The sequence below is a fragment of the Poecilia latipinna genome, unplaced genomic scaffold, assembly GCF_001443285.1.
Source record: "Poecilia latipinna isolate Pla-1442-1.1 unplaced genomic scaffold, P_latipinna-1.0 Scaffold374, whole genome shotgun sequence".
In the NCBI taxonomy this organism is placed as follows: domain Eukaryota; kingdom Metazoa; phylum Chordata; class Actinopteri; order Cyprinodontiformes; family Poeciliidae; genus Poecilia; species Poecilia latipinna.
The window spans coordinates 75,311-100,379 of NW_015112990.1; the positions used below are offsets into that span (position 1 = coordinate 75,311).

The 25,069-nt window shown below is 37.9% G+C and overlaps 2 protein-coding genes and 1 long non-coding RNA gene across 11 annotated transcripts in view; 2 read left to right on the plus strand and 1 right to left on the minus strand.

Annotated features, from left to right (window-relative positions):
- slmapa (sarcolemma associated protein a) overlaps positions 1 to 2,070 on the plus strand; it is a 66,157-nt gene extending 64,087 nt beyond the window's left edge. For 7 of the 8 annotated variants that reach the window (XM_015036604.1, XM_015036606.1, XM_015036607.1 and 4 more), the window contains one exon: positions 1,922 to 2,070. In XM_015036604.1, the coding sequence (XP_014892090.1) occupies positions 1,922 to 2,017 (96 nt within the window). In that variant the 3' untranslated portion in view covers positions 2,018 to 2,070. The remainder of the gene's footprint in view (positions 1 to 1,921) is intronic. The other variant, XM_015036605.1, reaches the window with a different exon arrangement.
- A 182-nt stretch (positions 2,071 to 2,252) lies between these two features.
- LOC106950008 (uncharacterized) lies at positions 2,253 to 17,489 on the minus strand. Its single transcript, XR_001425511.1, has 2 exons — positions 16,960 to 17,489; positions 2,253 to 3,313 (listed from the first exon to the last, which is right to left on the minus strand). It is a non-coding gene; the product is annotated as an uncharacterized LOC106950008 (long non-coding RNA).
- The window catches only part of flnba (filamin B a), a 59,987-nt gene continuing 45,319 nt past the window's right edge, over positions 10,402 to 25,069 (plus strand). Inside the window, exon 1 of one of the 2 annotated variants that reach the window (XM_015036602.1) lies at positions 10,402 to 10,853. In XM_015036602.1, coding sequence (XP_014892088.1) covers positions 10,562 to 10,853 — 292 coding nt within the window. In that variant the 5' untranslated portion in view covers positions 10,402 to 10,561. The remainder of the gene's footprint in view (positions 10,854 to 25,069) is intronic. The other variant, XM_015036601.1, reaches the window with a different exon arrangement.

Genomic DNA, 25,069 nt, shown 5'->3' on the forward strand with positions numbered 1-25,069 from the left:
AGGATTTGTCGGCTCATTAATCACTTTTCTTTGGTTTGCTGCATGACGTTTGCTCCTGTCTGTTTGTTTGCAGGTTTTTTCGTTTTGCTCTCAAACTGATTCACTGGGTTTTGTTTCCTGCAGCCATTGGCAGATTCATTTTCACTCCCATCGTTTGCTTTTTGTTTTTATTTGGTGCAGCTTTCTCTTTTTATGCTTCTGTTCTTTAATTATTTCTTCTTTTTGTCTCCTGCAGTCCCAAAAGTGATAAATATGGTTTTCCTTTTTGAACGTTTAGGTTGTTTTGATTGAATTTATTTGCATTCCTCCTCCTTCTTAACCATCTGAGGGGAAGATCTCATTAATAAGCCTTTCCTTCATGTCACAATGTTTGCAGAGCACTGCCTGTTCTCAGCAGCTGCACATCTGTTGTGCGTTTGAAAAGATGACAGGAGAATTGAAAGGTTGACTCGGTCTTGAACCGCGTTCAGGTATCTGTGATAAACGAGCTGGACCTGGACGGTGCCGAGGCGCGGACAGATTTTTATGAAAGAAATGTGGAGGAGAAGATGGAGAAAATTCAACGTGTTTAGGAGTTCAAACCCGCAGGAAAGGAAACGAGGATGTGGATCAGGTCCAACCGGGACAGCAGATACCTGCAGCTGATGGAGACATTTTATTTCTGACAGCTTTATTCGCTTCAGTTCTCGTGTCAGCAGAAGGAGAGAACATGTTTAGTATTATTTAAGTTCTAAATGATCATTAAATCAGCTCAAACAGGCCTGCCACCATAACACGTTTTGCTGGATGATAAATTGTCCCAGAAATTATTGCAAAAACAACAAAATCTTGTTGTTTTGGAGCCATTTTCCAAGTAATGTAATGACAAGAACACATTCGCAAAGATCTTTAAAGTCTAAGGAACGTTTGACGCTGGAACTGGAAGACATTTTAATTATCCAGAATAAATAAACAAATAAGATTGAACCTTGGAGTTTCTGTAACAGTGACCTTCAGGATAAGGGCTGGCTGAGACCAAAGCACCAGAATCAGGACTTTTGTCATCCAGTTTTTATTAGACGGAGAGAAACGATAAATCAGGCAAATGGAAATTGAGTTTGTTTGTGATTAATTGATTTATTGCCACAGGCCTAGCACAGAGCAGAAAGTCCAGCCCCTTTTCAGCTTTTCAAGGTCCTGAAATTATTTCAGTTTAGCCTCAAACTACAGAAAAACTCCCAACAGATTCGCTGTTTATCAACACAAGTAGAAAAACTGCGTCTGTGAGAATCACAGCCACCAAACAGACGTGGTTCTGTTTACAGAACCGGGGTCCAAACTGGAACATTTAGGGCCTCAAAATCCATCAAATAAAAACTGTAAATTTAAAAGAAATTTTCGAGTCATCAGTCGCTGCCAAATTTTTGCCATTCTTGACTTCTGGTTGACGGCATAAACAAATCATTTCAGGTGCCTAAATTGGCCCACGGGCCACCCTTTGGACACCCCTGATTTATCCCTCATTTCTTCTGAGTTCTGATTATAAATGTGTTCAATCAAGTCCAAAAGAATTTGGAAACTAGATTTTCTTTTATACCTCAAATGTGCAAAAATCCTTTTTAAGTTTTGTTTTCGGTTCTTGCTACAAAAAGCTGGATGATTTTTATTTGCTTGATTTTAGTGTTTTTGTTTTTTTGGACAGAAAGTTTGGACTCCCCTGAATTAGAGTGAAATGAGCTGGACTGTGACCCGGTACCGCTCCAGGTCCCGTTGAAAAGATGTTTTTTAATTTAAAAAGAGAATAAACATCATCTTTTGGACTGACTTTTATCTCTTCTTTCATCCTTCAGGGTGATTTCTGACGCTCTCTTTGGTTCATGTTGGGTCCGGTTCTGCTGACTAACCGGGTTTGGTCCGTTTTTTTATTTTTTTCCCCTGACAGAGCGGCTGGAGCCCCTGGATGCCGGTCATCGCAGTGATGGTCGCCGTGACGGCAGCCGTCCTTTACCCCAACCTGTCCAAGAGCAGCGCCACCTGAGACGCTGCCGCGGCGACGCTTTGTGTAAAAAAAGCAAAAACAAACACAAAAAACGAAAGAAAGAAAGATTGTACATAATTGTAGAGGGAACGTGGAGGTCGTGTTTCCTGCAGAGGACTCGGATACTTCCTGGTTTATTTTTTTGGAGTTCTGTCATTTTTATTCTCTGACTTCTGGTCGGGTCTCTCTGGGTGACGAAGCGCCGAAGGTGAAACCTTTCAGCTCAAGTTTTTTTTCTCTACTGAAACATTTACAGATATTTATATCAAAAGTCTACATCATTTACTCCAAAAAAAGAAGAGATTTCCTGTTTTTGTTTTCTTGTTTTTGGAGCAGATGATTCCACGTTTGGTTATTTCCTTCAGCAGTTAACACTACCAGCCTGGAATACAATCCACTGGACAGCGTTCACACCGAGGCGCCACGTTTTTGTTCTTCTTCTGGGAAATTTGGGGTTAAAACTTGAAGCCAAATTGTTGAAATTCAGATTAATATTTTTTACTTTTCTGTTTTGGTTTTTAGTTTGTTTTTAGGGGGCGCAGGAATCGGGGGGGTTTAAGTGCCTCTGATGTTACTAACAAACACCGCAGTTTGTGTGCAGAGAAAAACACATTTTGACCACCAGAGGCCCGTCGGTGCTGAGAGTCGGGCTGTGATGTCATCATTTCGGCAAATAAAGCAGAAAATCTTCATGATGATCATAATTTATCAGAGAACGAGAAAGTTTTGGTCACATTTGAGCAAAAGCAAAAACGTTGAAAAAATGCTTCCTGCTATGGTTTTTCTAGAGAAAATTTAACTTTCAAGTCGGATTAGAGAAATAAACGTAATTATGACAGTTTGAGACCAAATCGTAACGTCTGGTTTTGTTTTTTTAACACATCCAGACGCGTCACAAGCAGCAAACATGGCCGCCGACTCGTAGCGCCCGGGCCTCTGAACGTTTGTTTTTTATTCTTCAACAGTAACGAGCTCTGTGGGTGGGTGTCGGTTCACACGTTGGGCAACGTTCGTCATCGTCCGTGTTAATCTGTCTCGTCTCCGTGTCGATTCAAATAATAATTAATAAATAATAATAAAAGACAGCGAACAAATATTCCTGATGTTTGAAGAAAAAACACTAAAGTTACAGAGAGAATTGTAAAATAAAAGGTTGATGAATGACGTGCGACTAGACTTATTTTGTTGAGATTGTTTAGAGTTATGAGAGGTGAGAGCTGTTGTAGAGAAATGTTATTGAATATATGCAGAGAAATGTTTTTGGATTAAAGTTGTAGCAAAGCTGACCCACCAAACCTGCCTGCAGCCTCTTTAATCACTTCTTACTTACTGAGACGAGTGTTTTCACTGGAAATGTTTCCAAAAACAAGGTTAACTTTTCTGTTGAAGCTCAAAACCAAAGTCCAGATTTCAAAGTGCATCGAAAGCAGCAATCTTAAAAAAATCACTTTGTATGATTTTTAAATGAATAATTGGCCAAATTAAATATTTGGTTGTTTACCTACTGTGAAGCACGGCAGTGGTAGAGTCATGATTTGGACTAAAACCAGTTAGAATGAGACTGTCTTCAGTCAGAGGCCTCTCGTGATTTGCTGTAAGACTGACTGTTACTGGATAACTTACAAATAACTTTTCAGCCATCTAATAAAGCTTCTTTTCAGTAAATAACTCCTTAAATTTTTTTAACGTACTAGTTCCACTGGTAGATTATTTCCGTTATAACACATTTTTAAGTGTAATAATCTGCCTTTTCTATTTAATCAATATTGAAGATTTATTTGCTGAAAGCAAACTCCTCTATCTTGCTGAAAATGTAATCATAAGTTAGTTTTGTGGAGATATTTGCTCTAGAAACTCGTTTTTGCAGCACGATGACTAAATGTCCCTTTCAAGTCACATTTAATAATTGAATTGTACCAAATAATTTACTATATTTGGACAAATATCCTAAATTAAATGGTAAACATGGCAGCATATTTTCAGCAAAACGCCTGAAAAAAGAATGGAGCTACAATGGTTTAGTCAAAGTTTTCTTTCTCCTTCTGTAAGGCAGCAACCAGTGAGTTTTAATGTGTTTTTTAAATTAATAAAAATTTAACAGGTTTCTCAGTTTTGTGGAAAAGTTTTATCTGAAGTCAGAAACCTGGTGAATTTGGGTTTCTGTTTTCTTCTTCGGCTGTTTCTTAAACTGATGAGCGAAGGACAAAGAGTCTCTGAGACGTTCAGTTTTTACAGTGCAGACCGGGTGAAGACCCGAACAGGAGACGGGTCCAGACCCGAGTCCTCGCCTGTTCCCCGGGCGTCTCGGCACGGCAATCCGGCATCAATCATGGAGCCGGAGGAGGATCCGTCTTTACGAGACGGCTGAAACATGTCGGGATTTAGAGATGACGCATCAATAAACCTACGTCTGCCGGCACAAAGGGAATACGTCAGCCCTATAAAAACATGTTCTGGTTTATAAAACCAAACTCTTCTTTTTATTTACAACAAACTCTTCTCTCTTCCTAATAAAACCAAACTTTTCTGTCATTTAGCTTAATAAAGTCAAACTGATCCTCTTGAGACCAAACTAAATCAAACTTCTCTTTTTAAAAAAAATATTAAGTCAAACAGTTCCCTCTCTTTAAATACTAATTTTTATTTTTTGATTAAAAGAAAAAAAAAACCTTTTTAATAAAACCAAGCTGTCCTCTTTTCTTAAATAAAATCAAACGGTTCCCAATGTTTTTCTTAAAACATTTTTATTATATTTTTGATAAACCAAATTGTTCTCTTTCTTATAAAAATCAAACTCTCTAAAAAATAAACAGCTCCCTCTTTTTTATTAATATGATCAAGCTTATATTTATTAATAAAATCAAACTTTTCTTTCTCTCTGCTGTTTTCCCTTCCTGGGGTTTCAGTATAAACTCCATTTTGACTTTAATTTGTCTCAGAAGTGCTGATTTAACTGAATGTGATGAGGAGGCAGAACCTTCATCTGGTTCTGAATCGATCGAAGCCAATCAGATCAAACTTTATTGATCTGCTGGGCCTGAAACAGCAGAAACAGGAAACCAGGCAGATTGATGGTCAATAATGACTCAGTCTGGGGTTTTTCTTCTTTTAAACTGAAGCAAAATTTGCCTTTATGGACTTTTTGTTTTGTTTTTTCCCCTTTCCAGTGATGAAGCTTCATATTAAATTTTCAATCAGAACACATTTTGGTAACACTTTATTTGAAGGGGGTGAATAAGACTGTCATGACACTTTCATAAACATGACATAACACCTGTCATGAACATGAATAAGCCTTCATGAATATTTATGACTGTTGTCATAAAGTGTCATTCGGTAAATTATGACACTTTTAATACAAAGTTGACATTATTCAAAATGTCTTTGTTATGACAACTTGACATTAACCAAGAAATCATTACTGTTCAAACTTTACCTTTAATAACATAAAGTTACCTAATTTTTAAAGTGAAATCAGTAATTATTTTATAACAAATTTATATCAATAATGATTTCTTGGTTAATGACAAGTTGTCATAACAAAGGCATTTTGAATAATGTCAACTTTGTATTAAAAGTGTCATAATTTACCGAATGACGCTTTATGACAACAGTCATAAATATTCATGAAGGCTTATTGGTGTACATGACAGGTGTTATGTCATGTTTATGACAGTGTCATGACAGTCTTATTCACCCCCCTTCAAATAAAGTGTTACCCACATTTTAAAATGTTTTATGCTGATAATACTCCTGAATTCTCTATTATACTATTACTCACAAAAGTAAATAGGAAGAAGCAAAAACAAAAAATACATTTCAACCTAGGTGGATGTTGGCACTCAAACACTTTTATATATAAATGTTTAATTTGACACATTTGTAATTTTATGAAATAATTAAAAAGTGTGTTATAGTGGTGTAGGTTAGTTACAAAGTTAATTTTGACATAAAACATGAGATGTCTTGTTTTAGAGCAATTCAAAAATCAAAAATTCTTTATTAATCCTAAAGGGAAATTAAATCTTAAGTCAAAAGTCATTTCAAAGTTTACAAAGACAATTTTGAATTTATAATTTTATACACTAAAATGTCAATACACATTTTATATTGTATTGTTTTTGTGTTAGTTCATTTACCTCTACAACTTCGATATATTTTCCATTTTTAAATTTTATTTTAACTGAATTGAATAATTAAGGAAAAACATCAAATATAAAAGAGTATATTTGTTGCAAAAGAATTGATTCATTCATTCTTGCAAAATGCTAAAAATCAATTCAGTGTTAGTTTTAATATTATAATAAGGTGTATTCTAATGTCAAACTGAGAAAGTGACATGTCCATGAAGTAACAGAAATCTGGGTGAGTCAGAGGAAGTTGTAATTTCCGAGCCGCAGTGAACGCAGCAGCAGCAGCCGTATAGTCTGGCCGAATTGAGGCAAAGACTTCAAACCAAGTTGCGGCGGCTCCGAGGAAACACCTCTGGCTTCACTCACACTTCAACCACAACCAGAACCAGAACCGAACCCACCGGGCGGGGGGAAAGAAGAAAACGACATGCCGGCCACAGAGAAGGACCTGGCGGAGGACGCTCCGTGGAAGAAGATCCAGCAGAACACCTTCACCCGCTGGATCAACGAGCACCTGAAGTGCGTCAACAAGCGGATCGTGGACCTGCAGCTGGACCTGGGGGACGGCCTGCGGCTCATCGCCCTGCTGGAGGTCCTGAGCCAGAAGAAAATGTACCGAAAGTACCACCCGAGGCCCAACTTCAGGCAGATGAAGCTGGAGAACGTGTCGGTTGCGCTGGAGTTCCTGGAGCGGGAGAACATCAAGCTGGTCTCCATCGGTGAGTGACCGAGAACGGAGCGGCCTGGGCGGGGTGGAAGCTGGCGGAGCCCCGGTGGCTGGAGAGCCGGAGGGGAGGGAGGGGCTGGAAGTTAACTTTCCTCATGTTTAACCAGAGTTTGGGTTGTAAAAGTAGCTTTACTTCAACTTATTTTTACTCAAGTAGAGAAATTCCTCAAGTAAAACATTACTTGGCAAAAAAGTTTACACAAGTAGTTTACTGAGTAACGGATCAATTATCGATAATTTAATATTACATAATCAGACAATGGGCCAAAATATAAAGCTTAGTGAACATTTTGATATTTTAAGGACCAAAATAACAGTAATTCATATGTCAAAAAATAACAAAATCAGGCAAAAGAAAATGTTTCCAAATCGGTTTCTTTGAATAATAATTAAAAAAAACTTAGGAAACTTTAACAACTGCAGGTGTGTCTCTGTGTCTGGCGAGATTTTGGTTAAAACCTGTTTTTTCTTTTCTTCAGTGGGTAGAAAATCCAGAAAATTTACTCAAATGAGAACAGAGATACTTCAATAAAATCATTAAAGTAAAAAGTAGTGTAGTAAAAAGGCTCCTAAATTTTTTTTTTCAAAAGTTGCTCAAATAAATGTAATCGAAAAGATGTAACTAGTTATTACTCAACTCTACATCTACTTGAGTAATTATATTATGAAGTATTTCTTCTTTTACTTGAGTAAATTTTTGAATTTTCTACCCACTAAATGAAAAACAAACATGTTTTAACCAAAAACTCACCAGACACAGACACACAGCTGCAGCTTTTATTAAAGTTTCAGAAGTTTTACAATGAAAGAAACTGATTTGGAAACTTTTTTTTTTTTTGCCAGAGTTTATTTTTATTTTTTTGTTGTCATTTCTGGTCCTTTTAAATATCAAAACTTTCACTCAACTTTATAATTGTGTACTTCAGTAGAGTTTTTACTAAATACTTTTTTTTACTCTAGCAATTTCTTGGACTTTTACTTTTACTGGAGTAAAAATATGTTGAAGTGGTGCTTCTCTTATGTGAGTAAATTTTTGGTACTTTATTCACCTCAGTTTTAACTTTAGTTTTTATGAAAAACAAACTCTTCAGCATTAATTAGCATAATTTTACTGTAATATTTAAGTTTTGTTAGTTCCTTTAGCTTTAGTTTCTCCCATTACTGGTTAAAAATGTTTCATCTCTTTTTTAAATTACTTGACGCAGATTTTAATGTGGTTTCCTCATTAATTAAAGCTCATAAACTCCATCGATGCATCAGTGTTATCCTCTCAGCTGCTGTTTATTTGATTTAATTTACTTTTTAAGACCTGATGGTGATAAACCCTTCCTGCTTCGAGGTGAGATGCATCAAAGGTCTTAAATTAGAAATGATTGCTGGTAGATCCAGGACTGGGTGGAGTTAAGGAGCAGCAGATGAAGCACACCTGCTGTCTGGGTTTTCATTCATGCTGAGTTCAGGAAATGCAGGAACTTTCAGGTGGACAATCGATGAAAGTAGCTGATTTTAGCAGCTCTTCTTGACGGGTCATTGAGTTTCTGTGGGAGAGAAACCGCAATCATTTTGTTTCTTTATTTTTAGAGTAGCACCTATCAACTGTTGGCGATCGGAACCGGCCCGATTCACCACCTTTGATCTAAATGTTGAATTTTCTGTTTAAAGCATCAAAACTAAACTGGGCAACATGGCTTAAAATAATTTTTTTTTTTTTTTGCTCGCTTTCTTTTCTTTGAAAATATTTACTGCCATTTTAAAAAATTTAAGTGGCTCTTATTTTAATCTTCCCTTCTGTGAGTTGGATGGTTGAATATTAAAGTCAGGCTATGATAATTTTTATTAATGAGAAAATAAAATGAAAAAAGCTTATAGTTATCAGAATCTTATTGAAATAAACATAATTGTTTCAAAGTCCTGCTACAGACGATGTTGGTATTTTGAAAGATTAAATATTACCTCTAAAACTGTTACCAAAGTATAACCTCACAAGATGCTCGACATTCCTCGTCTTAATTTTTATTTTTTGTGCTGGATTTCTAATATTACTACTTTATTCTTCTCATAGTATGATTTTTATTCTTGTAATTAAAATAAACATAAAAACATATTAATCCATTGTAGAACTGACCTGAATTTAAAGTGCAAATACATAGAAACTGTAAAACAAGTGGGGGTGCTGACATCGCTATGAATTGTGGAAACCCAAGGAGTGCTTTGGTGGGAAAAAGATACAGATTTCTCAAAAAGTACATCTCTAAAAGCTGAAAAGAAATTCATAGATGAAATCAATTTGTTGCCCAGCCATAATAAAAACTAATAAACTCCCCCTGGTTGAAAACATCAACCATGACGCAGGTTTTTTTGTTTGTTTTACGGTTTTCTGCTGGATTCAGATTATTTTCCTCTAACAAGCATTTTCTCCTCTTTGACAGAAAGCAGGAGTCAGCAGGTCAGATAAACCTGAATCGATATTGGCCTGGAAATGTCCAGATCGGTGCGTTTCTGTCGAAGCGTTTCTACAGGACGCATATCACTGGTTACTGGTTTTCACTGGTTTCTGCTCCAGTTTGTTTGGAGGTGTTCGGCTCGTCACTCGCTGTGATTCTTTAGAAAACCTCGGCGGATCAGATTTGTCCAAGCCTGCCCTGCAGGATTAGGAGCAAACATCCATCTTCTCTTTATTCATCCTCCTCTCAGTTCGTGGAGGGTCTCCTCCTTCTGTAACCAGAGGCGTGAGTCGGCAGGAAGGAACTGGGAGTGGCGTGGGAGGAGTTAAGATCGGAAAGTAGAGTTAACCATGATTTTGAAAAAACAAATATGCAGTGGATTGAAGAGTCAAACGAACCGAACCGTTTGGGCAACCTGTTTCCCTCTCCGCCTGTGGCGGCGCTGCACCAGGANTACTCACAAAAGTAAATAGGAAGAAGCAAAAACAAAAAATACATTTCAACCTAGGTGGATGTTGGCACTCAAACACTTTTATATATAAATGTTTAATTTGACACATTTGTAATTTTATGAAATAATTAAAAAGTGTGTTATAGTGGTGTAGGTTAGTTACAAAGTTAATTTTGACATAAAACATGAGATGTCTTGTTTTAGAGCAATTCAAAAATCAAAAATTCTTTATTAATCCTAAAGGGAAATTAAATCTTAAGTCAAAAGTCATTTCAAAGTTTACAAAGACAATTTTGAATTTATAATTTTATACACTAAAATGTCAATACACATTTTATATTGTATTGTTTTTGTGTTAGTTCATTTACCTCTACAACTTCGATATATTTTCCATTTTTAAATTTTATTTTAACTGAATTGAATAATTAAGGAAAAACATCAAATATAAAAGAGTATATTTGTTGCAAAAGAATTGATTCATTCATTCTTGCAAAATGCTAAAAATCAATTCAGTGTTAGTTTTAATATTATAATAAGGTGTATTCTAATGTCAAACTGAGAAAGTGACATGTCCATGAAGTAACAGAAATCTGGGTGAGTCAGAGGAAGTTGTAATTTCCGAGCCGCAGTGAACGCAGCAGCAGCAGCCGTATAGTCTGGCCGAATTGAGGCAAAGACTTCAAACCAAGTTGCGGCGGCTCCGAGGAAACACCTCTGGCTTCACTCACACTTCAACCACAACCAGAACCAGAACCGAACCCACCGGGCGGGGGGAAAGAAGAAAACGACATGCCGGCCACAGAGAAGGACCTGGCGGAGGACGCTCCGTGGAAGAAGATCCAGCAGAACACCTTCACCCGCTGGATCAACGAGCACCTGAAGTGCGTCAACAAGCGGATCGTGGACCTGCAGCTGGACCTGGGGGACGGCCTGCGGCTCATCGCCCTGCTGGAGGTCCTGAGCCAGAAGAAAATGTACCGAAAGTACCACCCGAGGCCCAACTTCAGGCAGATGAAGCTGGAGAACGTGTCGGTTGCGCTGGAGTTCCTGGAGCGGGAGAACATCAAGCTGGTCTCCATCGGTGAGTGACCGAGAACGGAGCGGCCTGGGCGGGGTGGAAGCTGGCGGAGCCCCGGTGGCTGGAGAGCCGGAGGGGAGGGAGGGGCTGGAAGTTAACTTTCCTCATGTTTAACCAGAGTTTGGGTTGTAAAAGTAGCTTTACTTCAACTTATTTTTACTCAAGTAGAGAAATTCCTCAAGTAAAACATTACTTGGCAAAAAAGTTTACACAAGTAGTTTACTGAGTAACGGATCAATTATCGATAATTTAATATTACATAATCAGACAATGGGCCAAAATATAAAGCTTAGTGAACATTTTGATATTTTAAGGACCAAAATAACAGTAATTCATATGTCAAAAAATAACAAAATCAGGCAAAAGAAAATGTTTCCAAATCGGTTTCTTTGAATAATAATTAAAAAAAACTTAGGAAACTTTAACAACTGCAGGTGTGTCTCTGTGTCTGGCGAGATTTTGGTTAAAACCTGTTTTTTCTTTTCTTCAGTGGGTAGAAAATCCAGAAAATTTACTCAAATGAGAACAGAGATACTTCAATAAAATCATTAAAGTAAAAAGTAGTGTAGTAAAAAGGCTCCTAAATTTTTTTTTTCAAAAGTTGCTCAAATAAATGTAATCGAAAAGATGTAACTAGTTATTACTCAACTCTACATCTACTTGAGTAATTATATTATGAAGTATTTCTTCTTTTACTTGAGTAAATTTTTGAATTTTCTACCCACTAAATGAAAAACAAACATGTTTTAACCAAAAACTCACCAGACACAGACACACAGCTGCAGCTTTTATTAAAGTTTCAGAAGTTTTACAATGAAAGAAACTGATTTGGAAACTTTTTTTTTTTTGCCAGAGTTTATTTTTATTTTTTTGTTGTCATTTCTGGTCCTTTTAAATATCAAAACTTTCACTCAACTTTATAATTGTGTACTTCAGTAGAGTTTTTACTAAATACTTTTTTTTACTCTAGCAATTTCTTGGACTTTTACTTTTACTGGAGTAAAAATATGTTGAAGTGGTGCTTCTCTTATGTGAGTAAATTTTTGGTACTTTATTCACCTCAGTTTTAACTTTAGTTTTTATGAAAAACAAACTCTTCAGCATTAATTAGCATAATTTTACTGTAATATTTAAGTTTTGTTAGTTCCTTTAGCTTTAGTTTCTCCCATTACTGGTTAAAAATGTTTCATCTCTTTTTTAAATTACTTGACGCAGATTTTAATGTGGTTTCCTCATTAATTAAAGCTCATAAACTCCATCGATGCATCAGTGTTATCCTCTCAGCAGCTGTTTATTTGATTTAATTTACTTTTTAAGACCTGATGGTGATAAACCCTTCCTGCTTCGAGGTGAGATGCATCAAAGGTCTTAAATTAGAAATGATTGCTGGTAGATCCAGGACTGGGTGGAGTTAAGGAGCAGCAGATGAAGCACACCTGCTGTCTGGGTTTTCATTCATGCTGAGTTCAGAAAATGCAGGAACTTTCAGGTGGACAATCGATGAAAGTAGCTGATTTTAGCAGCTCTTCTTGACGGGTCATTGAGTTTCTGTGGGAGAGAAACCGCAATCATTTTGTTTCTTTATTTTTAGAGTAGCACCTATCAACTGTTGGCGATCGGAACCGGCCCGATTCACCACCTTTGATCTAAATGTTGAATTTTCTGTTTAAAGCATCAAAACTAAACTGGGCAACATGGCTTAAAATAATTTTTTTTTTTTTTTGCTCGCTTTCTTTTCTTTGAAAATATTTACTGCCATTTTAAAAAATTTAAGTGGCTCTTATTTTAATCTTCCCTTCTGTGAGTTGGATGGTTGAATATTAAAGTCAGGCTATGATAATTTTTATTAATGAGAAAATAAAATGAAAAAAGCTTATAGTTATCAGAATCTTATTGAAATAAACATAATTGTTTCAAAGTCCTGCTACAGACGATGTTGGTATTTTGAAAGATTAAATATTACCTCTAAAACTGTTACCAAAGTATAACCTCACAAGATGCTCGACATTCCTCGTCTTAATTTTTATTTTTTGTGCTGGATTTCTAATATTACTACTTTATTCTTCTCATAGTATGATTTTTATTCTTGTAATTAAAATAAACATAAAAACATATTAATCCATTGTAGAACTGACCTGAATTTAAAGTGCAAATACATAGAAACTGTAAAACAAGTGGGGGTGCTGACATCGCTATGAATTGTGGAAACCCAAGGAGTGCTTTGGTGGGAAAAAGATACAGATTTCTCAAAAAGTACATCTCTAAAAGCTGAAAAGAAATTCATAGATGAAATCAATTTGTTGCCCAGCCATAATAAAAACTAATAAACTCCCCCTGGTTGAAAACATCAACCATGACGCAGGTTTTTTTGTTTGTTTTACGGTTTTCTGCTGGATTCAGATTATTTTCCTCTAACAAGCATTTTCTCCTCTTTGACAGAAAGCAGGAGTCAGCAGGTCAGATAAACCTGAATCGATATTGGCCTGGAAATGTCCAGATCGGTGCGTTTCTGTCGAAGCGTTTCTACAGGACGCATATCACTGGTTACTGGTTTTCACTGGTTTCTGCTCCAGTTTGTTTGGAGGTGTTCGGCTCGTCACTCGCTGTGATTCTTTAGAAAACCTCGGCGGATCAGATTTGTCCAAGCCTGCCCTGCAGGATTAGGAGCAAACATCCATCTTCTCTTTATTCATCCTCCTCTCAGTTCGTGGAGGGTCTCCTCCTTCTGTAACCAGAGGCGTGAGTCGGCAGGAAGGAACTGGGAGTGGCGTGGGAGGAGTTAAGATCGGAAAGTAGAGTTAACCATGATTTTGAAAAAACAAATATGCAGTGGATTGAAGAGTCAAACGAACCGAACCGTTTGGGCAACCTGTTTCCCTCTCCGCCTGTGGCGGCGCTGCACCAGGAACCACTGAAAGAGTCGACACCAAAACCTCTGAAGAAGACACTGAGTGCAACTTCCTGTTTCATGAAATGTAAACAAAAGATGAGTGGCATCAGATTTTAGCGGATGGCGGATTTGACTTTTGTTTTTAGTTTTTTTTTTTAAGTCTTTTCTCCCGCTAGTGCTAAGCTAACTCGTTTGTTTTGGTTGTTCTTACCCAGAATGCCTTGTGTTGTAGTCCGCTTCCCGGTCTGCCGGCATTCAAACCGCAAGATAAAATGCTTCCAGCAGCCCATTATAATATTCAAACCCCCTTTCACTTCTTAGCAAACACTCGGGTTGAGTTGTTTGAACATCTTCGCCTTCAGTCAACAGGCTGATTCACCTCCTGCCGCCTCCGGGCTTCACCGGGTGTGTCTTCCTGTCCTTTGATCGGACCTCCATGTTTCTAAGATTTAAAGTGGAAACGTCAAAAACCTGTAAGAAAATTAATATGCTGAAATGTCATCAAGTGAAACAAAGGTATGGAAAATGTATTAGTATTAGCGATGCAAACAATTAATCGACTTGAGGTTAATTGTCGATTAATGGTTTATTAGATTAAAATTAGTGAAAATCATCAACTTGTAACGTTCGGTAAGACCTCCGCTTAGTGTTGTAGTTTGGCCTCCATCCAGCAGGGGGAGCTGGTCATCCTGAAGTGGACAAACATAGATGGCAGCCATTTCAAGAAAAAGTGTCAACTTTTCAACCAAAAGTTAGATTTGTTACGAAAGCAAGGATTTTGTGACGGACAGGCAGAAAAGATAACAGAAAAAAATTACAATGAATTTGTTAAAACAAACAAAAAAACGTCAAGCATGGTTTGTGTTGAAAACTGTGTGACTTGATTAGCATCATGGAGAAGTTTTAACATTCCTCCAAAAACATGGCGGTCCTTTATGAATGTAGCTGTTCATGGAAATTATGCGTTTTAATTCATTTTAATCTTTTTTCTGTACTTGTAACTTTTATTGAGAAATTACTTTTAGTTTTCTTTTATTTTTCCTATGCTGTACTTTTTACTTGAGTAATTTTATTATAAAGTATCTCTAGTCTTGAGTAAAACTTCTGGATTTTCTACCCACTGAATGAAAACAAACATGTTTTAACCAAATATTCACCAGACACAGACCTGCAGTTTCTATTAAAGTTTCATTAACTGGTTTGGAAACATTTTCTCTTTCCTGATTTTTGTTGTTTGTTACTTATAAGAATTGTCATATAAAATACCAACATTTCCACATAATTTGGATATTAAATGATTGATATTTGGTCAGTAATTGAGTAGACTTTTTACCAAATACTCTTTTACTCTGGAATAACTTCTTGGCTGGGAACTTTAACTTTTACTTGATTACAGTTTTTGGGTTCTCTGCCCATCTCTAACTTTTTAGGCAGACCTGTGAAGATGCTGCTATCATTGCATTACTTGGAAATGTTCTCAGAAAGCTGCTGGATTCTCTCCATCGGTTTGGCTCAGGAGGGTGGTGCCGATCCGCTGACGGGTTTTAAAGTTGGCTGTAAAAACTTTTCAGAAAGTTCATGAATACTGCAGCCTTTCTTTTCCTCTGAGTTCAGAGCGAAGCGTCGACTGACGTTTCCTCAGGAGTCGTTCTTCCTCAGAGGACTTCCCAGCTTTCACTGCGCGTTCAGAGGGAGAGAAGGAAAGCTGCTGGCTGCACCTCTGAGGGCTGGCGGCGGGAGGGAGGAGAGGTCACAGCGCATTCAGAGGCGTAAAACAGTGGTGTGCGCTCATTTTGGTTTTCCACACCACAGGAGAGGAAATGACTGAGTGGGAGCAGAGCTGAACGTGCTGCAGCTACACGATAAAATCTCTCTTAAATTAGAAATGTGCTTAAAGTAGGGCTGCGCATAACGATTATCTTACTAATTAACTATTCTGACGAGTAATTGGATGAAAAAAATTGGCAACTTTTCATTTAACTACTTCAACATTTTTTTATTCAAAATTTAACAAATGTTGCTTATCGTCCAGAAGTTATTGCAATTAACGATATTATGGTTTAATATCATTTTGTAGTGATCTTACTATAAATAATATTATAGTAATGGCATAATAACGATAACGGTGCAAGAACGCATTTCTAAAGATCAATAAACTTTAAATTCAAATTAACATTTAACACTGAAAATGGATTTTAAATTTGCTAAATAAACAAAACAGAAACGGCAAATAAAATTTTCTCTGAAAGGATCGGCCGGTAATCGTTTGTTTCTGCAGATAACGTCACGTTTTGTTGCCTCTGCTTCAATTTATGATGAGCTGCTGTTTGAGCTCTCCTCAGTTTCTACGATTGGTGTTCCTCGTTACACGCGCAGCGTCCTTATCGCCACGGAAACGCTGTAATGGCCTCATCAATCAAATATTGCCCACCCTGGTCGCTGCAGCGTTCACCTTCCTGACGGTTCGCTCAGTCGGATGTGATTGTAAATGTGGCAAAGCCAATATTTACTGATCAATTAGTTCAAACCAGCAGCAGTTTTAACACGAGTTTCACTGATGAAGCTGGTTAAACGTTTATGGAGTAAACAATGAGGGACTATCACTGATTTTAAAATATGGATCCAACATGTAGACCAGAAATATACATGGACTTACTGGCACCAGGACACACTGGTACTGGACCAGTTTGGACTTACTGGCACCAGGACACACTGGTACTGGACCAGTTTGGACTTACTGGCATCAGGACACACTGGTACTGGACCAGTTTGGGTTTATTGGTACCAGTAGTTATCGGTCTGATCTTGGATCTGTTAGCAGTTAGCTGCGGTTTAAAGCCCCTCTTAGAGGCCCCTGGTCTTCAGTCTAATAAAACTTGAAGCACTCAGAGGAATAACTCTGAGTCCTGCCTGTAAGATTCACTCAGTGTTGCCTTCAGTGTCTGCTGGGAAATTAGAACTTTCAGATTCTGCAGCCTTTGTTCAGGTTTTGATTTTTACTTTCCAACCAGCTGGCTGTCCAATTAAAAAACCAGCTCAGCTCCTGCTGATTACTGGTCTGAAGCTCTGATCGTTATATTTGGGGGTAAAGACCCAAAACTTGATGTTTCTTCGCCCACAAACAGACTCCGACCCCCAGCTTTAGAAACCTCTGCAATAATCTGCACCTTTACCTGACGGACATAAAACTCATTTAGCTAGTTCTCATTTGAATTGAACACATTTTTCTTTTTATTGAATAAATGTCTTTTTTGCTCCTGTCTCTTTAAGAAAAGCCTCAACGGTCTGTCTGCCCCACTAATTGGTGAAAATTGGCATTTAAGGGAGATTTTGTTTGAGACGTGCCAAACTGCCTCCTCTTGGGGCTTCAAATGAAAGTTTCATGGTCGATGAACAGGAGTATCAGAAACGCTGGCTGGGCTGTAAATGAGGCGTTTAGGCGTCCTGTGTTCAGTGGGAAAACAAACTCCTTTTGGTTTGTATTTGCAGAGCTTTAAAAAGCAGAACATGTCTAAAGTTTACAGGATTCCCAGAAAAAAACCCGTAAATGTGTGGGAAGAACCTTCCTGATTGTGAAATCTTGCCTGGATCCCTGCCAGCAGCAGGTTGTGTTGCGGGTGTGTCGTCAGGCCTCTGTTGCATCATGGCTGAGTTGATCTCATCGGAAAAATCAACCTTTGCTGCAGCATTTGTCACATTAAGTTGTTTACTTTTAACAAATTCCTGCAGAAGATATCAGTTTTTCCTGCTGAGTGTTTCATTTTTCCGTCCCAGCTGGTCGTTAAAATCATTGAGAACTGACCCTGAACCAAAACTCTGAACTAGATAATCCTCATTTACTCCCAGCCGTCGATTCAAACATCAAATTTACATATTTAATGATTGATTTTTCCCTCATTCCTCCATCTGAGCCACGTCTAGCTCTCTCTTCGGTTCTGATTGCTAAATAACGTGTGTTAATAACTGTGGTATGCAAACGGGGTTTGTTCGGTTTTTCCCTGTTTCATCACTGCTCATTACATTATGTCGGGGTCAGGTTTCCTTTCTGGCTCAGTGAGGAGAGTTTATTTTATCTGTTAATGTGAAAGTGTTTGTCTGTCTGGAACGACAGGAATCGGTTAGCGCTCTGAGAACAGGCCCAACAGGATCTGAAGCGCTCAGCTGTCGATTCGTAGTGTTTTATGAGCTCATGTTTGTAATCTGTTCTGCTGCTTTCAACAGAAAGATGACATATTTTGCTACGCGTGTCACAATAACAAATGTTTCTGGATGATAAATTTAGACGTTTTTGAGATGAACGATAATACTGTTTTGAGGCCATTTGCAAGAAATATAGTGATAATAGCATAATATCAATAAACTTTAAATTCTAATGAATATTTAACACTGCAAGACATTTTAAATATCCAAAACTGATAAAAATGACAAAATGAATTATGACGTCTCTGTGGCTAGTTGGGACCAAATAACGAATCTGAAGACTTTTGTCGTCCAGTTTCTGGTAGAGAAGATAAAGAAAACGGAAATTGTTTTTTTTTTTTTTTTTTTTTTCCAATTTATCTTGCCTTACTTTGTTTCCTTATGCAGCAGTGTTCTTGGCATTTTGCAGGATTTGTATTCATGTACAACATTAGTCTTTTACTCTTCCAATCTTGTTCTGTCCTGCAGTTTGTTTTTAACCTTCAGGCTGTTTAGATTTTCTGCAAAGTTTATTTAATCACAATGAAAGTCGTTTAGGCCTGACTTAAAAACTGAATGCGTTTTCTAGAAAGGAAATAACAGAACATGTTTTCAAAAAGGTTTTTTTATTTCCATCATCCATTCTGAGAGTTGCACAACAAAGTAAAATTTGTTTAATTATGAGAATATAGTCATTAGTTTCTGTGGGATGTTGATTTTTATGGAAAATGTATTTAACTCTGTTTTTAACTTGATGACAAGAAACTTTGATTTAAAACATGTTGCTGACACTCTTAGTGACATTCTGGTTCAGAAATCAAATGCAATTATTCCATGGGGAAAAAAGCTACATTTGTTGTTTATATGTACATTTAAAAGTATCAGTTTTTACCCAAGTTAAGAGTCATTTCTATGGAAATGGTCCAACGAGCCGCTTGCAGCCAATTTATTTTTGTTGGTTGTTTTCATTATAAATCTTTGTCTTGCTAAGGCTGATTTAATTTGCTTGACTGTTTTTGTGTTTTGTTTCTCCATTTAGGACATTTTTCTTTATTCCATCATTTTGCAGGTAAATGAACTCTGTTCTGTTTCTGTTTGGATCTGGACTTTGTTTAGGCCACTTGCACAGCAGTTCCTTTCATTTTTCCTGAAACTCTTTTTAGTTTGGACTCCTTCGGTTTCTGTGATACATTAACCAAGCGTCCGTCCGGCTGCTCCCGTCCTCAACCAGAAACCAAACACACACACACACACACACACACACGTAGAGTTGCTCTTTCGGCTTGCCGTTGCCATGGCGCCGTGTGTAAACAGTCGTTCCTCAGCTCACCCTGCTGGTTTCAGGAAGTTCAGACTCCCATCACGTTCTCCTGGTGTTTATCTGTTTGTCTCTAAGACGGTTTAATCTCTGATTGTGTCAGAGTTGGATCTTTATCGCTACTGGTGCTGATAATGAGAGGTGATGTCATCGTTGGGCTTGGTTTCAGCCTCTGATATCTGGAAACGGAGATTATCGGAGCGCAGGCGGTCGGCTAGCTGCGTCCTTCATTCAGCTGCTCAGCCTGATTTCAGAACTGTAGAAAAACTCCCAGAGCATTTATGAATCACTAGTTTTTACAAATTATCTCTTTTTTTCTCCCTACATTATATTGTGGGAATTTTTCTGACATAACTTTAAAAATATAACCCCATAAAAAACTTTCTTTAAAAACTGATTTTAACCTCCAGATTGGTATAGTCTGAATTTTTTAGTTTTTTGTCATTCTTAATTCTTTGTGACTAAAGTTTTTTATATATTTCCTACCTGGCATCGTCATTTGAATGCACCATCAGCCCATTATCAGAAGCTGCTTAGATGAACAATTTGAACATTTTGGTTTTCCTGCGTTGCAGTTACCACCCCTGGCCACTAGGGCATCCAACAGAGGATTGGGGACATTAAAGAAAAAAAATTCAATTACGAGAAAAAAGTAATGAGAAATCAGTCCTACAAAAAGATGCGTCATATTGAGGGGAAAAAAGTCGTACTATGAGAGAAAGTCGCATGACAAAGTTATAATGATATGAGAAAAATCCTAATTCGAGAATAAAGCTGGAGGCGAATTCATATTCGGAAAGTTGTGGTGATACGAGAAATCATGTAATCAAAATATGAGAATAAAGTCATTATTAAAAGAATGCAGTAGTAAGTTTATTACTTCTACACACAAGTAATTTTACAACTTCTGGTAATATTGAATTCTGGTATTTTGAGTTTAATCTCAATTAAAAACAGAAAAACTCTTCTGGCCTTAGTACTCTGTAGGGTAAAAGGTTACAGCCGAGTTGTCTGGAAGGTGTGAAGTGGGAATTGGCTTTTCTCCAATGCTAACAATGAACGAATGAATGAATGAATGGGTGCCGTTTCAACGATACTGACTCTGATCATGTTGCATCATCACATCAGCATGTGACGAGTGGTTGGACTTCCATCCAGCGCAGAAGGGATCATTTCCGTTTCTTCACTTAAACTGAGTTTTACAAGTCCGTATCCGGCCCATTGTAGTAATGGAAGAAGGGAAAAAGTACATTTCTGCCACTTTTTGATCTTAAATTTCCTCATAAATTTTAAGATTTATTCAATATATCATAGAAAAAAACCTGAGAAATTTCTGATCTTGTAAAGTTGGAAGTTTGACTCTTCAAACTCAGAAATTTTCACTTTTTTTTTTTTTTTTCTAGAAAATGAGATTAATCTAATTTTTTTTATTTTTTTGTCAAAGTTTTTTTATTTCTGATTGAGGTGTTTTTTCAAATTTAAGTGTTTTATAGATGAAGCTGCAACTTGGAAATTTGATTTTTGGAGCTCAGAAATTTTCAAGGTTTTTTGTTTTTTTCCCTAGAAAAATTGAGATTTAAAAATTATTACTATGTTTTTTTTTTTGTGGGGTGACGGGAGGGAAATTAACTTTTTTTTCCATAGTTTTATTTAATGTGTTTGCTGCTGTAATCTCTTAGAGGGGAGAGAGACGAGCCATACGTCACACACACACACACACACACACACACACACACACACACACAGGAGTAATTGATAACAAATGCAGAGAAAAGCCTCTCAGGTCTGTGAGAAGTGAAGGACATTCCACCTGTTGTCCCAGCAACGCCGCCGATTGGCTGCAGCAGAGTGGCGTTTCCCTCGTGATGCGTTCAGGTACCGCTCAAAGATGTGAGAAGGAACATCTGCGGAAAGATCGGAAGCTGGATCTCGGTCTGTGGTGGAACGATTTAAATCTGAAGCACGTTTACCATAATGGGAACATAAACGATGTTTTATTGGATTATGTGATTGGTCCGCAGCCTGAGAGAAAAGTAAGAAGCTTGGTGAATGTTTCTAAATTCAGGCGAGTCGAGCTCTGTGGAGCAGCTTGTCAAACTTTAATCTAGATCAACATGCAGATTTTTGAAGATGAAGAACCACATTCAACGAGGATGTTCTCTTGATTTTTCTCTTGTTGGCAAAGCAAATACTTCTACTTCAAATGCACGTCTACTTTTAAAAATACAACTTTCATGTTTTTATAATTCAGTTGAGTCGTTTTGTGACCTTTTTCTGCTGTTGGACGTTTGGATGTTGCATCTTTTTCCTTTTTTCATTCCCATGCAGACTGCTACTCTTGAAGGACAATTGTCCATCTTTTTAGTTATTGTTTTAACTTTTGTAGCAAAAATCAAGATGGAAAAAACCAAAGTCGCCATGTTAATATTGTGATTTTGTTAAAATGTAGCTCATGCCTGAGGAAGATGGTGAAAAGTTGATTTTAATATTGTTCCGGATTTTGAAACGTGATAAACTGATCCAAAGAAAACAGAACCTCGTCCAAAACCTATGAAACTCGGATGGACCTCGAGTTTAAGGACCACCTAGAAAGAGACGTAGCGAAAAAACTTTAATTGAAAACGTCAATTGGGACGAACGTCGTCTTATGTTGGCCAACAAGGAGCTCTGCTGAACGGAGGCTCCTTTAACTTGAGTCATAAATATTCAGGACTTGAGGGATGTTGGGCTGCTCTTCAGTCAGAGGGACGTTGCATCATCACCGAACTTTTACCTCAGATTGGTGGAATGAGGAAAATGTGAACATCTGCTGTTCCTGTGGAGGCAACGATGCGCTGCAGCTTCACCAACACGTTGCCCCAGATCGTCGGTGCCTGGAGATGTGCTGCTTTCCTCCGGCCTGCAGATGTTTCCATTCGGTCGTCTCCTCTTCATCAAACCTTCCCCAGTTGATCCAGTTTCTCTCCATTTTTCTTGTGAATCTTGAGTTTTCTATCCTGACGTCGACTTCGCTCCGTCTTGCCGTAAACTCTTCAAATTTAAACCTCCTTTCTCCTCACTCTGTAAATCACCTTCTTAACGGAGTAATGTCTTCCTCTTATTGTTTTCAGCTGACAGATCTCTGGTTGAAGCCATTTTCTTGTCAGTTTTCAGAATTAGGCCTGTGTTATGCGTTTCTGAAACGCAATATTTGTGTTGTGAAACAGTCTGTCCAGTTTGGGACAATTAATCAGATTTGTCATTAATCAATTCAACTCTGTAAGTAATAAGTCGTTAGACTCAGAAAAACGTCAGTTTGCTGACAGAGCAGCAATTAAGTCAAAACTTTACAATAAATACATTTTGCATCTGAGAAACGTTTTTCTTATGTTTTACTCTGAACTCAAGTTGCAGTTTTAGCTTCAAGTCCAGCAGAAATGTTTTAGAAGAATTTGGCTGCAGGCGCTTTGTTTACTACATAGGTTGCATTTCATAATATAAAATGTTGTCGCATCTTTTAATAGATTTAGTTTAATGAAAAATTTGCAGAATATGCCTTTTTTTTGAATAATCAGAATAATAGTTTTGTGAAGCCCTGCTCCAGCTGGTTGCCAGCATTTTGCATCTCGTTTGGTTTTCAGTGCGGTTCAGATGGAAAAGATTTAAACGTTTTCTCTGACGACTCGGTCTGGATCGGTTACATGACGAAGTTTTCCAGCGCGGCAGAGTGAAACGGCGTGGCGTTCCAAACGTCATAAATAGTTTTTCTGCGTTCTGATGGGAATTGAAGCCATTAATATGCAGAATCTGCCCTGAATCTTTGAAGCGCTCCGTCTCCATAAGTCACGGCTGACAGAAGTGTTTGTGTTGGCCGTGTTCTCACACTCTGAAAGCTCGCAGCTCTTTTTCCTCCTGCTAAAACATGTTCTCCTCTTGGCTCCGTTTGCTCCATCTTACCTCTTCTGTTGAGTTAAAAAAAAACGCAGGCAGCTTTGTATTTATGGCTCTTTATTTGTAATTTTGGCTGGTAGAACATGCTGCGAGCATGGGTGGCCCAGATCCTGATCCGAGACGAGCAGCGCTCCTTTATTCCATAATTGCCATCAGATCAATAATCGCAACCAGATCTGAACACAGGCCGCTCAAATGAAGGTCTGGAGTAAATAAAAAGCTGAACTTGATAAACAGGTCTGGGTACGATCTGCTCGATGCCCACCGTGACGGCTGGTTTTATGACAAATTAAAGTGGCATCTGAACAAAGGGCTCATTTTAAGGGAAAAGTCTTAACAGCTTTCAGGTTGTTGCTCTCGCTGAAAGAAGCCTTGTGCTGGGACACAATTAAAGCCATTACTGCACAAAGCATTGACAAATGGCCCTCATCCCTTCTGTGTTCTGCTGGGTTTGGTTACAAGTTTGCTTCGGGCTCTCAGAAAGATCCCGTCTCTGTTTATTCAAATTTATTTAAACTTAACTGTTTCCTTATGATTCAAAGTGTGCGGACTTGAATTGAACCGGTGGCATTTCTAAGGTCCTGAGGGCAAAGCTGAGCAACATTCCTCTCTGAGCTTGCGGGACGTTTTCCAAAAGCCTTGCTGAGGTGTGACCGGGCTGAAAAACCGAGACGTAAAGTCGTGTGTCGGGTGGAGCGGGTTACCGCGGCTCTGTTCTGTTGTTTAACATATAAACGAGGTAAAAACGCGTTAGTCTTTCATTGTTGTCAGGACTCTCACGCCAGCAGAGCGGAGCTGTGAGTGTGTTGGAGACACTGGGCCCAGTGTTGCTGCTGGAAAGGTAACCTGAGAGAAGGCAGGATATAGACTTACCGACCAGCACACACCAGCTCTCTGAACAGACACTTTCTTTGTTTTGGTTAATGCCTCAGAGCTGGAGCCTCATCAAGAACAAATGTCGCTTGTTTCATTCTTTAGGGAAACACTAAACTGATAAATTATTGTTCATTCTTGATAAGTGTTAAAAAAAAAGTTGTTTCTGTGTGTCCTGCGGTCAGGTCTGAAATTGTCCAGACAAAACACATCTGTGTTTTATGAGTGAGATTATCTGCAACAGCTTCCCATAAAAAGGTTTACATGGATCATTATTTGGTGACCCTACCTTCCCCGGAACGGTTGTGGATGTTTTCCTGGTCCAACGCCTCCAGGCTCAGACCTGATGGTCACAAAGTTCTGGAAAACCTGGATGACCCACCACTTCAGATATGTTGTTTTGGATCAAGAAAACCCCTAAACCCAGCAGGACGGTGCACCTCAAGGACCAGCTTCAGGAAACCTTGTACTTCCTAATTAAGTTTTTTTTTTTTGCCTCCTATAAAAGTTTTATTCTTCTAAAAAACCTGACATGTTTTGTCTTCCTCAACCTAAGGAAGTGATCAAAACTCAGCAATGAGAATGACAATATTTTTTTAATCATGTAAATTTTGAATCGGTTCTTTTGTCAGATTTTCACCCGACGTGTTTAACATTTTGTGCCCTATATGTAAAAAGTTATGCCAGCAGAAATTGGCTTCAGCATATTGTTTAAAAGTTGACTTCTATTTTCAATCCTTGTTTGTGGGAGAAATGTTTCACTCTGGTTCAAGTTTAGTAGCTTTTGAAGAAACGTTAAACATTTAGTGCATACAGGAAAAAATGAACATCTTCTCTGCTGTTTGTAAAAGGATGATTCAGGTTTGTTTCTGCCCAATGTATTTTCCATTACTTTGTCCAGTTTGGCTTTTTATGCATTTCATGCAGCCTCTACAAAAAATATTGTGGTTAAAAAAAACATGAGCTGCTTGCCAAACGGTTACTATAAACTGTTTAAAGCCACCAAAGCAACAATGTGAAATATGTTGA